Genomic DNA, 14,588 nt, shown 5'->3' with positions numbered 1-14,588 from the left:
CCTGCTAACTCCCTCTAGTATTTATACGTTGTCCTCTTTGCTGACTTTCTTGCTGTGGGAACTAATAAACTGTAAACAAAGCACAGTGTCTGCTCCGAAGACCTGTGCAGTGGCCTGACACAGATAACCCAAAGCATGCTTTGGTACCGTAAGTCACTAGGATTGTCTGGAGGTGTATAATCTGTGATAACAGATAAGTGGCTTTGCACCAGGAGATTTAGAAGGTTAACTCGTAAGCAGGCAATGAAGCTGCATCTCTCTTTTGATGCTTTGCAAAAATCAGGAAGTTCATTGTAAACTCTAATGCTATTAACTGCCTACCTGGCCTCAGTGGGCACTGGCATGTGGCATGAACTTGTCTATGAAGATGGTAAATAAGATTAGCTATGCCTGTGCTCTCACAAAAAAAAAAAGAAAAAAAAAAAGATGGTATTAGATGAATATACAAAAGAGGAAGGAGGGATGTCTGTACCTTTGCAGTATTGCTAGAGTCTTTTCAAATATCCTTCCATTTAGCAGGTGAGGCTGATAAAAGCAAGGCTTGTACATATTATTCAGCCATGGTTTTATCTGGTCAGAACAAGAATAGGCTGCACAGTAGTAATGAGACATCACTGGAATATTTCTAAAATTTACGAGTCTTTCGTCTAAGTTACGCATTGTATCCCAAGTCCTCCTGGCAGCCTTTGACGACAGTTTTGTGCTATGACAGATAATGTTCTGTTTTCCTATGCTCCATTGACTGGCATTAAGATACCTCTGGGCTTAGTTAGACTTGATTAGATCGTACAGTGTATCTGCCTGATACAAATCAGTGCTGTCTGCAGAATCAGACAATTAAGAAAGCTATCACAGATACCAGGAGGAGCATAGCCATGTCAACATGATGGTCTGTCAAGGCTAATTTAACATGGATTTCAGCTAACACAGTTAATGTACCTATCTCAGCTTGCTTTTTGAGATAAGCCTGAAGTACCTCCATATGTTACTGCCCTGGTGAAATATTACTTGTTTAGCATGATACTAAGTTCTTCATCAGTAACTGCACATCAAACATATGGAAACACCTACAAACTTGACCAGCACGGGGCTGCATTGTGACCATACAATATAACTGGCAGTTGACACATTTTCAAGAATTTCAGCCGTCAAGTATCTCTTTTGCAATGCAGGAAGTAACAAATGGAATTTTTCAGGTCACTTCTAAAATACTGTAGGCCAGCAAAATGGAAACAGAATGTACAAACTAGTAGCACAGGAAATACCAGGGATCATGGGACAGCTGACATTTGCAAAAGCCATTTGCAGAGGACTTTCCCATCACTAAAGGGTATTTTAGCCCTAGCAAAGCTTGTCAAATTGACAGCTTCCACAATGGAAACCTGTTCTTCATCTGCAGAAAAGGCAGTGCCCTCCTGTGAGCACACTCGTGGCCAAGGCTAGTACTACTTATAGCAGTTTCTGCAAGAGTGAGACAAGCAGTTGCTGCAGCTCAGATACACCTCAGCTTTCCTTAGGACTGCTGGCAGAGGCGCCTGTTGCAGTGCTGACGTTTGCAGTGTGGACACATGTTCACCAGGAAATGGACAGAGGGGTATCAGGCTCATTTCCTGTAGGAAGTCTAACAGCCGTCGCATGTGGAGGACGGTGATTTATCTGGGAATGTGGGCAGCTGAGGGGGGTATATTTTTCCCCTCAAATTCCCTGGTTTTATAGTTTTCTTCATTCTCCTTAAAACTATCATCATTCTCCTTTCAAATATCCTTCACAAGCTATGATTAAAAAATGGAGATGAAGCTCCACCCAGTAGTACTGCAGCTGTGGGTGGGCAGCTGAAATCCTTCTCTGGCCATTTTAGCAGTGAACTGCAGCTCCCATCATGTTATCGTTGTCTCTATAGAGGAGGAACACCTCCCCGTGGAATTGACCAGCTCTTAATGGCAACAGTGGTTTATAGCTCTCAGCATCTGAGCACCTCTAACAGATTGTAGAAGTTCAGAGAGCAATACAGACCCTGCTTAGTTCAAGCAGTAAATGTCTCCTAGAGTTACAGATAGACTTAATGCTGTGCAGTCATGGTATGCCTTATGCCTCTGTTTGCACATCTGTAAATTGTGAATAATATTTTCCTACCTGGTGAAGATGCTGTGGAGACAGTTAATATCATAATGTGTCTGAAAATCCTGGGTTAATAGTTCCCAGGGAAAAACTGCTAGAGTGTTATTATCATAAAACAAAAAAGCTAATAGTGAATCGTTGATATTCTGCACAAAACGCAGATCGTAATTCAATGCTCCTGTCAGATTTTTGGAGTGTAGTTTGATAGTTGATAAGCGGCAGCAGGAATAATCCTCCTTCCAGGTACATGCCAAGTCTAAATTATCGCTTAGGACTTCAACCAGGTACAGAACAAGTTATTAACGCTCTACCTTGAGTGGCATTGTTCGGTCTGTTCTGTAATTAGAGGAACTTCTTAAATTCTTTGCATTTTTAAAAATCTGAGAGAAAGAAAAGAACTTCTGGTTGTGGCTTTTGTGGATGGGATATTAATTGCAGAGGACAACCTCTGATTTAGCAGTTTAGTGAACTTTGATTCTCATAAACCTGCGCCTTCACAAAACCCACAGCATTCACACAGATGGGAAAGAAGGAAATTTAGTTTCATCTCTTCCAGGCTGCAGTTTTGAAAAAGAGCATCTGTGTTCTGATGATACGATAAAAAATTAAGTGTAAAAATCTATGTGGAATTTGCAATGAAATTGTTCCAAAACAGACATTATTAATAGCAATTATTATACCGTCTGTGACATCTGTAAAACTCAGATGATATATGGTGATGTTCTTCAAATTAAAGCATGGCTTAGTGGACATAAAATAATTTCATGGTAATACAGCACAACAAATTTGATTTTGGCCACTTATCTATACTTCTAACTTCAGAAGAGTATTCATACAAATCTCCCATAAATCTGAGTGAAATCTAAGGAAGCAGAGGTGCCAGAAAAAGATGTGTGACCTTGATCTGTTAGGAACTGAGCTCTTACAGTTCTCAACCTCTAATACAGGCATCCCTAAAGCTCTGAGATTACTGTGGAAGCTTTTCCTGAGATCTCAGTTTTATGATTCAATATGTATTATTTTGATGCAAAGAATGCTTTGATAATGGAAAAGTATGATTATAAATTCTTTGCCTGAGGAGAAAGAAAATCAGAATCAAACCTGTTGGAAACTTTGCTCAGTAAATCCGTAGTTTCAGAGTCATTCTGTGGAGGGGCCAGATTACATTTCTTTTTATCATAAAACCCTAGGCTTGCTAGACCACATCCTTCATCCCGTCTACATGTGTTCTTTTGTCTCTTGGCAAGGGAATAGTGTTTATATAGTAATTGACTACTGCTTATTGCTGTCAATGCTGAACATCAGTCACAATTAGTCTGTATGAACATCATTGTTTCCATGCATCTTGCTTTTGTGTCATACTTCTTTCTCTCTTCTTTGCTTCTCCTTCTTCACCATTACGTTTGGCTGTAATGAAACTACCATTTCATCTACAAAGACTTCCGTCCCAACTTTTGTCCCCATCCCGTCTGCTGTAACGGCTGATGATAAAATAGTTTGTGCTGATACCCAACATATCCTTAAATAAAGCTGAGAGTAAGTGACCAAAGAGATGAGCGTGGCTGCTAGCTGTCACTCAGAAAGGTGTTCAGGCTGTCTGTTTGCTGAAGCAGAGCGTGCTGCGTTGTTTACACGATTCATGTTTGGAACTTTTCCTTAGCAATCAAGTGGAGCAGAAAAAGTGCTGTCTTTAAAATAAAGGATTGAAGGGTTTGGGTTGTCACAGAGCCACATAAAGACAGCAAATGGGTTGGTGTTATTGTACAAAGGGGAAATGTGTTCTGAGGTAGATGTGCCAGGATGGGGTTGGGGGCTGGGTTTTCTGCCTGGAGCAGAAAAGCAGAAATGGACTTAAACCAAATCAATAGGTCCAAGCTTTTTTAAGTTTGCATTGAATGAAAAGGCAGATCTGAATTTGGGTTTTGCCCTTAAAAACCCTGAACTTCAGAATGATCAAAATCTTGATTTGTTGTCGTGGCTTCTGATCATCTCTGCACAAGACCAGAAACCAGTTGGACTTCATGTTGATCTGTGGTAATTTTGCCCTTGGCTTCAGGAGAAGCAGGTTCAGAGCCTCAGTCTCAATTTCCAGCTATCAGACAGGGAAGGAGGCAGATCCACGAAGGCAGGTTTCTCTATTCAGGAAATCATAAGTAGTTTTAACTACCACTTATCCCTTTCTGATACAAGTACTAGAGGGCTTGGGTTTTGTCTGTTGCTGGCCATGAAAATATCATCACTGAGCTCGGTGCTCTGGAACAGCCCATGAACACATGGGCTCCATTTATGACCTTGGCGCACGTATCAGAGACATGGCTTTTAAACCAGAGCAGCAGAGATTTCCAGATGGGAGCAAAAGTTGACCTTCTTGGCTCTTGGGTTCATTTACTGCAAGCTGATGCTTCCACTTCTCAGAACAAAGCATGAAAACTTCAGTTTTAATAGATGAAGGGTACCCTCATTTTTGAGACTAATTTTTACCTCCCAAGCTGTTGCAAAAACCATCCCTCATCTAGTTGGCCTACTGCGTTTTTACCACAGCACACAAGTCTGAATTCACTGCCCCACCTGGTGCTTCCATTCCCCTGCAGCCAGAGAGGAAAGATGTTAAAGGGAATACGCCGAGTCAGCAGTGCTGCGCATAGGTAGTGGCCTCTATCCCTAACAATTCCTGTGCATTCATTCTTTCAACCTTAAAATCCTACCTGAAAACAAGCTCTTACTAAGAAGGGTTGATACTTCGTTTCTTCCCTTTGTCTGCATTGATACCCAGGTGGTTTTGTCTCTTGAATTTCATCTTTTGATGCCTGAGTGATTATTAACAATCCTCTCTTGGCTCAGTAAATGAAATAATAAAGAAGTGAATTGAATGTCATCTATAATTAACCATAGGGAAGGATGTTTGCAATGCCAAAGAGATCTTTAATTTAACAAAGGCACAGCAAAATCCCAATGCAGGATGTTAAATTCAGCAATGTTCAAAGGAGAAGTAAAATGTGAAAGCTTCCCAAAAAAAAATAATATATGATATGATCACTTGAAATCCTTGTGACCCAATGCAATGATAAAACACTTAAGATGAGACACCTTTTGAGAAAGAAACACTTCAGTGTAACCACTCACGACTGGATGAAATGCAAAATGCCTGGAATGAGGTGCTTTGTTCTCTAACATGGGTGCTGTTGAATGCATAGTACATAATAGTCAACCTCTTCCTTAGCAACTGCACCTACTCCTTGGTAATCTAAATGCCTTGAAAAGAAGTGCTTAAAAATGGCATTTTTTTAAAAAAATTTTGGGCAGTAATATGACTATTTTCTAGGTCTAACAAGCTTAGAGTTTTATCATAAAACAAAATGTAGTCTGACCACTCTACAGAATGACTCTGAAACTACAGACTTACTGAGCAACATTTCATCAGACTGTGAAGGCTGTAGGCACTTCTTTCTAACTGCTTGAGCTGAACGCTACGTCTGTGCAGCTAAAGGAAACATGGACCTCCGGAGAGAATTGAGCTGCAGGTGTGTGTGGCTAGCATGACAAAAAGAAAGGCACTGCCTTTAGTTACCACCCAGAGGTCCACCCAGTTGAATTCCTCTGGAACCTGCTGGATCCTGTGTCTGACAGTCTCTCTGCTACCTCCTGTGCCTCTCAACACTGCTTCTTACTGATGTCCGTGGAAAACTCCAATCATCTTAAGATGAACATTGGACCTCAATCCTTGGAAACGAATGATCGTAAGACCAGCTATATGCAGGCTATCTATGCCAGTAAATTAGGACTCTGATATCACGTCAGTGATAATAATAAATTACACTGTCCTTACAGAAACTGTTCATTACTTTGGAAAACTATATAGCTTATTTAGATACCTAAATCTGAATTTAGACATGAGCTCTAACCTATAAAAGTCTTTGCCAGCGATCATTTGCAAGGTTATAAACCATGACCTATTCTTCTGAAGTAAAATGGGATTCCAGAATTGTGGAAAAAATATGTAAATGAGCTCAGAATGTATCTTTGACAGCTCATTTGTGATGTCTTCAACATTTCATATCGAAAAACATCCCTGGCTAGCAATGGAACCAGGAAAATTCTCATCTCTCACTTCATTGCTCCACATACCATTTCAGCAACCCCAAGAGGGAAAAAACCTTTGTGCTGCTTGCTGCGGTGCCTTGCATCTTGCACAGCTGCACTAAAGGGCACAGACCTGCTCCACATCTGCAATACTGTAAACCAGACCTGTATAAGCCCTGGAGTCTCACCCTGGAGGAGGCTTCAGAATTTAGCAGAGATATGTATTCACTTCAACAGATGTGCAGAATATACACTATCAATCAGGAGAGCATGTGTCATGGTAAGACTCACCGCTTGGAGCATGCTGTCATTGGCTCGGTCGGTGATTTCAGAAACAATGAATAAGGCAGCTGAGGGATGAAACAAAACAAACATCATAAATCACATAAAAAAGTAGGAAAATAACTCCAATCCTTTCTGTTTGTAAGGGCATATTTTTTTTTTTTTTAAAAAAAAAGCAAACAACATCCCCATCAGCAGCTCCTTTAACTTCTTTGGCACCTTCAGAAGGCAACTGCTCCGCAAACTGAAGACATGGCACAGTGCTGTCCATTGCCCTTCCCTTCATCATTCCCTCGTGCAAAACTCTGCATCGTACTTGTGCTGACCAAGAGAGGTCATGAGGTCCCTTTTAAGCACCTAGCATGGCACAAACTCTTTTTGTGATATTTTCTAGTTGCAGATTTTTGGCAATTGGAGCTTGTGGCAGGGAGAGATGAATGTAAGCCAGCTTGGGCCATCCAAAAGCATGGCAATCTAGGGTGATCCATTTTCCCTTGCTGCCGAGGGAGAGGACAGGTCATCCCTTTCTGACAGAACTGTGTATGAAGTGGTGACATGAATTAACACCTAGATTCTCCACTGGCAAATAACGTGGGCCAGAGCATGTTTGCTGGCCCTGAGAGCAGTGGTGTAACATGGCTCCATTCGTTATCTCAAATCTCTTTCTCTGTGTAACAGGGCATCCTATCCATTTCTGGGTGTAATCTGGGAGCACGCTAGCCATCGCTGGCCAGAAATAATGTGTCTAAATTAGTAATCAGTTCTTACATCTAACCTATTAACACAGAATCTTGAAAATAATCCTCTTCCATATGCTACCAGCATAGCCTCTTTAGAAGCGGAGTTAGAAGAGCAGAATTTTTGTTCTGCCCATTTCATTTTACCTTGTGTGGCTTCATACTCTGTAGAATCAGGGCAAAGATTATTCAAGTAATCTGTAGAAAATAATCAAACAGACACAGATATCCAGTAATCAGAATACAGATCCACATAGTTTGTAATGTTATTAGCTAAAACATAAAATCCTAATCATAGAATGGTTTGGGTTGGAAGGAACCTTAAAGATCATCTAATCCAACTCCCCTGCCATGGACATCTTCCACTAGCCCAGGTTGCTGAAAGCCCTGTCCAACTTGACCTTGAACACTTCCAGGGATGGGGCATCCACAGTAATGTCCCAAGTAACTCTATTCCCAAGTAAGTGTGTATAGCCTCTCTACAAAGCAAAACTCATTTTTTACTGCATTCTAGTTTGAGAATGAATGCAAGAGCATTGATAAAGTTTTGGACTCATCACATAATTTGGCAGGTATAAATGAATAAACAGAGTGACAAAAATATTTCCACACTTCTCAGCCAAGAGAGTTGCTGAGTAGCAGTTACACTTTATTACCACTTAACAAATAATTGCTCTTCTAATGAATTCTATTTTCCCATCTGAATGAATGGTGTTGGCTGTAATGACTGATGTTCTATATTTATAGTAAATGCATTTTGTAGACACGGGAAGGAGACTCTGGTTCTGTACATGCAGAGTTCAGTGATTACTGAACTCAGTCACATTCTGAAAATAGGTTCTGTAAAATACACACAATAGGACTTACATTTAGGGGAAGTACATTTGCATTATATACAAACCGTTAACCTGTCAGTTTTATTTGGACTACTTGCCTTGGAGCATCTGTCTGTTCCTTGTCTGGGTCTTAATGCGTTTAGTGACTGTAGTATACGGGTGCCACCATTTCAAAAGCCTAATCCTGAAATACTTCATCCTTGTCTTTCTGATGAACCCAAGCTGTTAAATTCTGCATCAAAGGTCTAGGCCTCTGTGCTGTGAATGGATATCCATTCCTTTGAATGTCTTATCCATGTATATTTATATTTCTAGTGCGCCCTCCCTGGTGTCCTGAGATCTACCTGGCTTTTACATGCATTTGGGAAAGCATCTACCTGTACTCAGTCAGGCAGGAACAGTTGTGCCGTGTTATCAAGCAATATTCTTTTTCACAGCTGGAACCTCTGTCCTTGGCTATAGACATTTAACCGAGTGGGCAACTCCTTTTGGCTGTGGTGCAGTAATTGGCAACCAATATCCTCATAAAACACCCTTCCTTATCTGGTAGAAACAGCCAGTTATGAACACACAAGTACACCTGCATATTTTAATTTTTTTTTACACTGTCTAGAGAACCTGAAGGACTGTGCTGTTTCAGACCCACTCTGTCCTACCAGGCAAAGAGGGGTTTGGTTTCTTGAGGTGAAGAACTGAAGCAGTAAGCCTCCTTTCTGGAATATCTTAATCCAGCAGACTTTATGTCACTACACACAAAAGCTTTAATTTTTCCAGTTAGTGCCCATATGTGGGACTAGGAGGAGCTCAAGCTGCTTCAAGCATAAACGGAATCCAGTCACTGGAGCTGCACTGAAACCCTTCCAACCCTCTCACAAAATACCATGCTTCAAGTTTGTAATTTACCTTGTGGACCACAGAAATGGGCAGAGAAAATAGAGCCTAGTGGGGGTATTTTTGACAGGAACTTGCCAAGTCCCTGTAGGTGTAGTATTTGTGTGCACGCACTAAAAACACCATCAGGATCGTGTGAGACCACTAAGTCGGAAAGTTGCCCTTAATGTAGACACACCCAGAGAGGGAAGCAAGTCAGACAGAAAAAAAGGCCTCCTGTTGGCGTCCGCTGTTCATTTGTGTTGCTCGTACTGAAAAAGCAAAACCAGCTGTGAAAAATGAGTTGCATCCTCGATCAAAGTGTCTGGAGCAAGATGAAACTATTGCTAATCTGTGCTGTGAATAAAAATTTCATATGGTCACTTTGTTCTGCTGCATTTATAAGAGTCCCTTCTAATATTCTGTGCCCTTTGTTGGCTGTTGACTATGGGTGGGGTTTAAGTCTTTCTTTTTACCGTGCATACCTCTCCACCCATACATATACATCCCCTGAAGCACTTCTCCATCATATGCCTATGGATCCCTGCTCCTTTGTGTTCAGATCTGACTAAATTAGTGGCAAGGCTGAGATTCATTGTTACATTTCACCATTTGCTTCCCCAACCAGTTCATTAGTTACAGACTTAAACTTCATTATTCTTCCTAGGGGCCACATCCTGCTCCAGAAAGCTTGCTCCCCTCGCAGGCTCAGGCTTCCTAGATTTGCTGTGGCTTGCAGAGAATGACCCACCAGAGGGAATACAACCCCCTGGGAGACATTCCAGGTGGGAGGGATATATATGGTCCTGAATGTAAAGGGGAGGTGTTACTGTACATGTAAAATCTGTAAATGCATTGTTAATGTAAATTTGGACTCTGCCTCCTGCAATGCAGAGAAATTGGTCTGGGATTTTGACTTATCACTAGCCTTAGGCGTGCTGTACGTAGGGCTTAGGGTGCAATACTGGGTACAGCTGCTTTGTTGATGGAGTAGAAGAAGATGGTGCTTGCCACTGTCATACAGGATGTGACGCAGAGTCCCTGTATTGGAACTCCTGTCCCCTACTGTCTCTGATAATTGCCCTTGGCATAAATAAAATCAAACCTGTTTGCTGGCAGTGAGGCTGAACTCTGCCTCTCCTAATTCACAGAAGGAAAAAAAACAAGAAGGAATAGCTAAAAGCACCTGATGTTACACTTTTTTGTGACCTTTCAGCATGGTCGGGCTGAAGAGGTGCCTGCTCGTTCCTAGCTCCCTGACATTTCCTGGATCCTGTACGAAGCATATTGAAATTCCCAGGAAATCCCACACTGCTTCAGCCCTGTTTTTGCTCCTTGTCACCAATGTGCGGTACAGTGGAGGCCCAGAACAGTGTGGGAGCATTTGAGAGTGATTTTTACTGACCTGTGAGCAGCACACGATACTGGAAGACACGCTGCACCACTTTCAAAAGCTGGTGTTTCACACTCTGAGGGCTGCCACCAGAGCTCTGCTGTCCTCGGTGGAAGGGAAAGGAAACACAAAGATCAGGGATGTGTGAGCTCAGCAGCAAACTTTCGGCTCTATCCAGTGTGTACTATGAAAGTCTGCGACCAGTTGCACACATAAATTCCATTTAACCATTCCCAGTTTACCTAGCTTGCTAGGGGGTATTGTCTTTGTGACTATAAAGAAGTCCTATACACAGTTTATTTCCTATGGCATCGTTTACAAGTAGTTTGGACTCAGAGGGAAAAGGGAGGAAAGCGAATACTACTTAGCAGGTAAAGGTTGGATAAAGATTTTAGGGTGACATCTGAAGACAGATGTGTCAGATTTCAGTGAAGCTTGTCATCGTTGTTCCTTTTTTGGACTGAAACTTTCTTCTGCCTGCAACTTTTTAGTATCTTATTTCAAGACATGGACTTGAGCAAAGTACAGCAAACCATCTCTCTGCAAGGTATCTGCTTGTAAATGCTGACTTCCAAATGTCTTTTGAAATTAATTGTTATCCTGAATATTTCACATGTGCTGCAGAGAAAAACCCAATCCTTACTCCATAGAGCTGGCATTCTAAATAACCTTTAAGGTCCAATCACTAATTTATCCTTACAGCCCCTCAGCCACCCAAGTAAATATTGTTATTTCTCTTACCAGATAAAGATAATAAGGAATGGATGTTCTAGACCCACAATAAAGTAACATAGCTTTTAACCCTTTTAGCTCAATAGTCAGTGTAGCCAAACTGAGCTTTCCCATCCACATATGGGTTTATGCTTTTGAAATTATGTGAAGTGACCACTTTAAATGTAATCAGGAATCCTGGAACTCCTGTCACATGTATCTTGATGGGGTTATTCAGCACGGATGACTGAGTTAACACAACTGGAAAACACATTTCTTGCTGCAGGGCCAGAAGTTACAGGCCTAGAGGTTACGGACCATTCAGGGAGTTCAGGTGAAAAGAACCCTCTCTGTGTCTGGCCAGCGGAGTTTGTGTCTTACTGTGCTGTTCAGTGTTGCCTGTCACAACAGCCTTTGTAAGCAGAGGAAGCTGTTAACAGGCATTTAAAAATGCTGAGAAATGCAGTTGTGAAGATGTGGGTTGATTGCTGCCAGCAGGTAAACACCTAGGCAGGCCAACCCCAGCTTCGTCCTGGCCAGACCCCGTACAAAAGAAAGGATGGAAAATGCAGTGCAAGAAGAGAAGATATGCAGAGATGGTAATAATAACAGTTATTAGCTCTAACACATCCTGAAAGAGCTTGAGAAGTTAATATGTGAACGAGAAACTGTTCTACTGTGTGCATATATTTCAGCAAAATATACTCACAGATCTGTAGATTCACCAACATACATTCTTTATGCACTCACAGGGGTGCGTGGGCAACAGACACAGAAACAGAAACATATCGTGCACACGTGAACATCTCAGCACAAGGATGTGTGAAGAGAGCTATGCTTCCATTCTGCCCTGTGTGGGCACTGGTGGAGTTGCAGAAAAAATATCTTTGAGTAAGCCCTGTGGCACAACCATGCATTAGTGCAGGTAAAAAAACCATGGGAGCCTTACCTCAAACTCCTGAATTACGGTGGCCAGTTGGGAATATTTAAGGCAGGTTTCATCTAGCAAAGCCAAATTCCTATCAAACTGCATAATGTATGCTGTATGGTGATTCAGCCTTGATTTTCTGGAGAGGAAAACATCAGCAACTTTCTGGTGTTCCTCCCTACGGCCGCAGAAAGAAAAGCAGCAAATAAATAAATAAATAAATATTAAAGAAGAGCCATACTTCCTTCTCATTGTACTAGAGCTACAGTGGCTAAGGACATTGTGCAGCTAAGGTCTTTTCCAACCTTAATGATTCTACGATTCTACAATTCTAAAGCCTAGGTTGCATTGCAAGGAAGAAGGAGTGCTTCACTGACATACTGGACAACAAAACTGCTGCTGTGCAATGGACACCATGAGGGGCTTATCCTTCGGCTCTGCCTTTGCCATGGTGGCGCTGGGTGTCCCTAGTGGGTGGAATGTCTCCTTTGTGGACACAGCTTCCGCTTCTCTAAACAGACCTTCCAGCTGCTGCAGTGCATCTAGCAGTGGTTGTGGGGGATAATATAACGTCTCCAGTTGCAATATCGTATTGTCAGCTCTGCTTCGTTGCCCCCTTCTCAGAACCCAGTTGCACAGTATTGAAACATATATAAAGCATGTACAAGGAGAGAACAGGACAAAATCTGAGACTGCAAGAGTAGTCACAGTTAAGAGAGGAACACCAGCTCCTGGGAATATCAGAGCAGCAGTGGCGGGGGAGCGCAGGCACAGGGCAGGACTCACTGGAAGGTTCAAGGGGGGTGGTGCCCTGGGAACCTGTACGAGCATAGCCCTATGCCATGTGTCATTCTCTTGTGTTGTCTGCATTTGCAGGACAGCCCTCTTTTTTCCCCAGTGCCCCAGAGTAGTTCTGGACAGAGTCTTAGGGCATTTCCAGGTGTGTCCCTTTAGTCTTGGGGAACAGGCAGCATGCTGCTGGAGGAGGGCTGTGACTTCTTTAGAACACAACAAACCATTTCAGATCCCAGCTGGAAGCACCGCTTCTGGATGTGTTTTGAGCATATACATCATAAATAATTGATGAAATTTTTTAAGTCTTTCTGTCATTTCTAACAGTCCCTTGGTGGATGTGGATCACTGTACAGTTCCCTTTAGCCTTTTCTTTCCTTGTTGTGTGCTTTGACTTGAAAGTGCAGGGCTGACAAGGAGAGCTGCGTCCTGCATTTAGGATTGTTACTGAAAAATTCTCCTGATCTAATTGACTTCCTTAACTGTTCTGTGCCAGTGCTGGGAGAGGATCAGCCCCTGGCAGTGACCACGGCCTCCTGCAGCCCAGCAGGGTGGAGGTGTGGGCTGCATGGTCGTCATCAGCCATCAGAGCCGGAGGGGCCTGGTCCCAGCCAGGGGCTGCACTGGGGGCTGTAGGTTTAGTCAGCTTGATTCTGCAGAGGCCACTTCTCCTAAGCGTCCTTATTCCAGCAGTTTGGCAGACTAGGGCCTGGCAGCCTGGTTTGAGTCAGAGGTCTCCTGAACTGGATGAATTTGGGAGCTTTGTCTGTCCTGGGCATGGTCTTGTTCTCCCATGGAAAGGCTTTGCCCTGTGCGGATGTTTGGCTTAGGTGCAGTCCCTCAGAGGGCTGGCGGTCTCTGGCTCGGAAGCCTGGCCTGCGCAGAGCCCTGCTGGGGAGCGAGGGGGTGTCTGGTTGTAAGCAGCTGATCTTCTTTAGGATCAGTTCTGATGTCTGCTGTTCCTGCCTCCCGTGGCACGAGTCTGTGACCTTCAGGCTGTGAGCATGAAGCCGCTTGGTGATGGCGATGGGCCGGCATCGGAGATAATGTGTGTGGAGCAAGCTGTCCCCACGCTGACTGACGGTGCCATTTCGGAGTCACGGGCTGTGCGCCCCGCAGATGTTTCAGTCCCTTGTCTCTTACCCTGACAGCCTCTACATGTGCTTCCTTCCCGCCTGTACACAAAACCTGCCACAGCAGCTGAGATACTGCTCCCTTCCCCTCTGCCGGATCCCAGCCTCCTTGCTGGCGGGGTTGGGGCAGCGCTGATGGGTTCACCCACCCGCTGTGGAGGGTACGTTAAGGCCACCGAACCATGCCATTCCATACTCACCATTTAAGGACTCTTTCTTCCAGTTCTTCCAGGATGTCTTGGTGTAGTTCATAGATTTCAGGGAGTTCACTTAAGGCCTGCTTGAGTTTAACTTCTTCCTGTTCGTTTTCATCCTCTTCTCCAAGCACTTTCAAGATACCTTCATAGAAATCCTGTGGACAACAATACAGAAATTAGGCAAACAGACTTAAAGTCTCTTTTCTGAAATTATCATGAAAGTTTCTTGACTCCTAAACTGTGCTTTCTAGGAATTGTAAGCATCAATAGTGCTAGCGTGTGCTCCGTACAGCGAGGAGATCATAGCGTATGTTTTCTTCCATCCGTGAGTCCACACACATTTTCAGATGAATTCCACAATGCTGTCAACCCAAAACGGAACATTTCACCTGACCAAGCCATCAGGCCCTTATGCATACAATGAGTTTGGTATCTTTTTATTTATCTTGCTTTTTTTCCCCTGCTTTTCTGGGTGTAGTTGGTGTCGTGGTTTTTTTAAAACCACGGTTAC

The 14,588-nt window shown here is 43.0% G+C and overlaps 1 protein-coding gene across 1 annotated transcript in view; it reads right to left on the bottom strand.

Annotated features, from left to right (window-relative positions):
• The window catches only part of LOC104468953 (FYVE, RhoGEF and PH domain-containing protein 5-like), a gene marked incomplete at its 5' end in the record, with an annotated part of 37,809 nt that extends 23,577 nt beyond the window's left edge, over positions 1-14,232 (bottom strand). The window contains 5 exon segments of the mRNA XM_010083253.1: positions 6,490-6,548; positions 7,365-7,415; positions 10,329-10,416; positions 11,977-12,133; positions 14,081-14,232. Coding sequence (XP_010081555.1) covers positions 6,490-6,548; positions 7,365-7,415; positions 10,329-10,416; positions 11,977-12,133; positions 14,081-14,232 — 507 coding nt within the window.
• Between the last annotated feature and the right edge of the window lie 356 nt (positions 14,233-14,588).

This window comes from Pterocles gutturalis, unplaced genomic scaffold (assembly GCF_000699245.1).
Source record: "Pterocles gutturalis isolate BGI_N339 unplaced genomic scaffold, ASM69924v1 scaffold28455, whole genome shotgun sequence".
NCBI lineage: Eukaryota > Metazoa > Chordata > Aves > Pterocliformes > Pteroclidae > Pterocles > Pterocles gutturalis.
The sequence above is the reverse complement of the archived record's forward strand: the minus strand, read 5'-3'. Positions and strand labels throughout refer to the sequence as shown.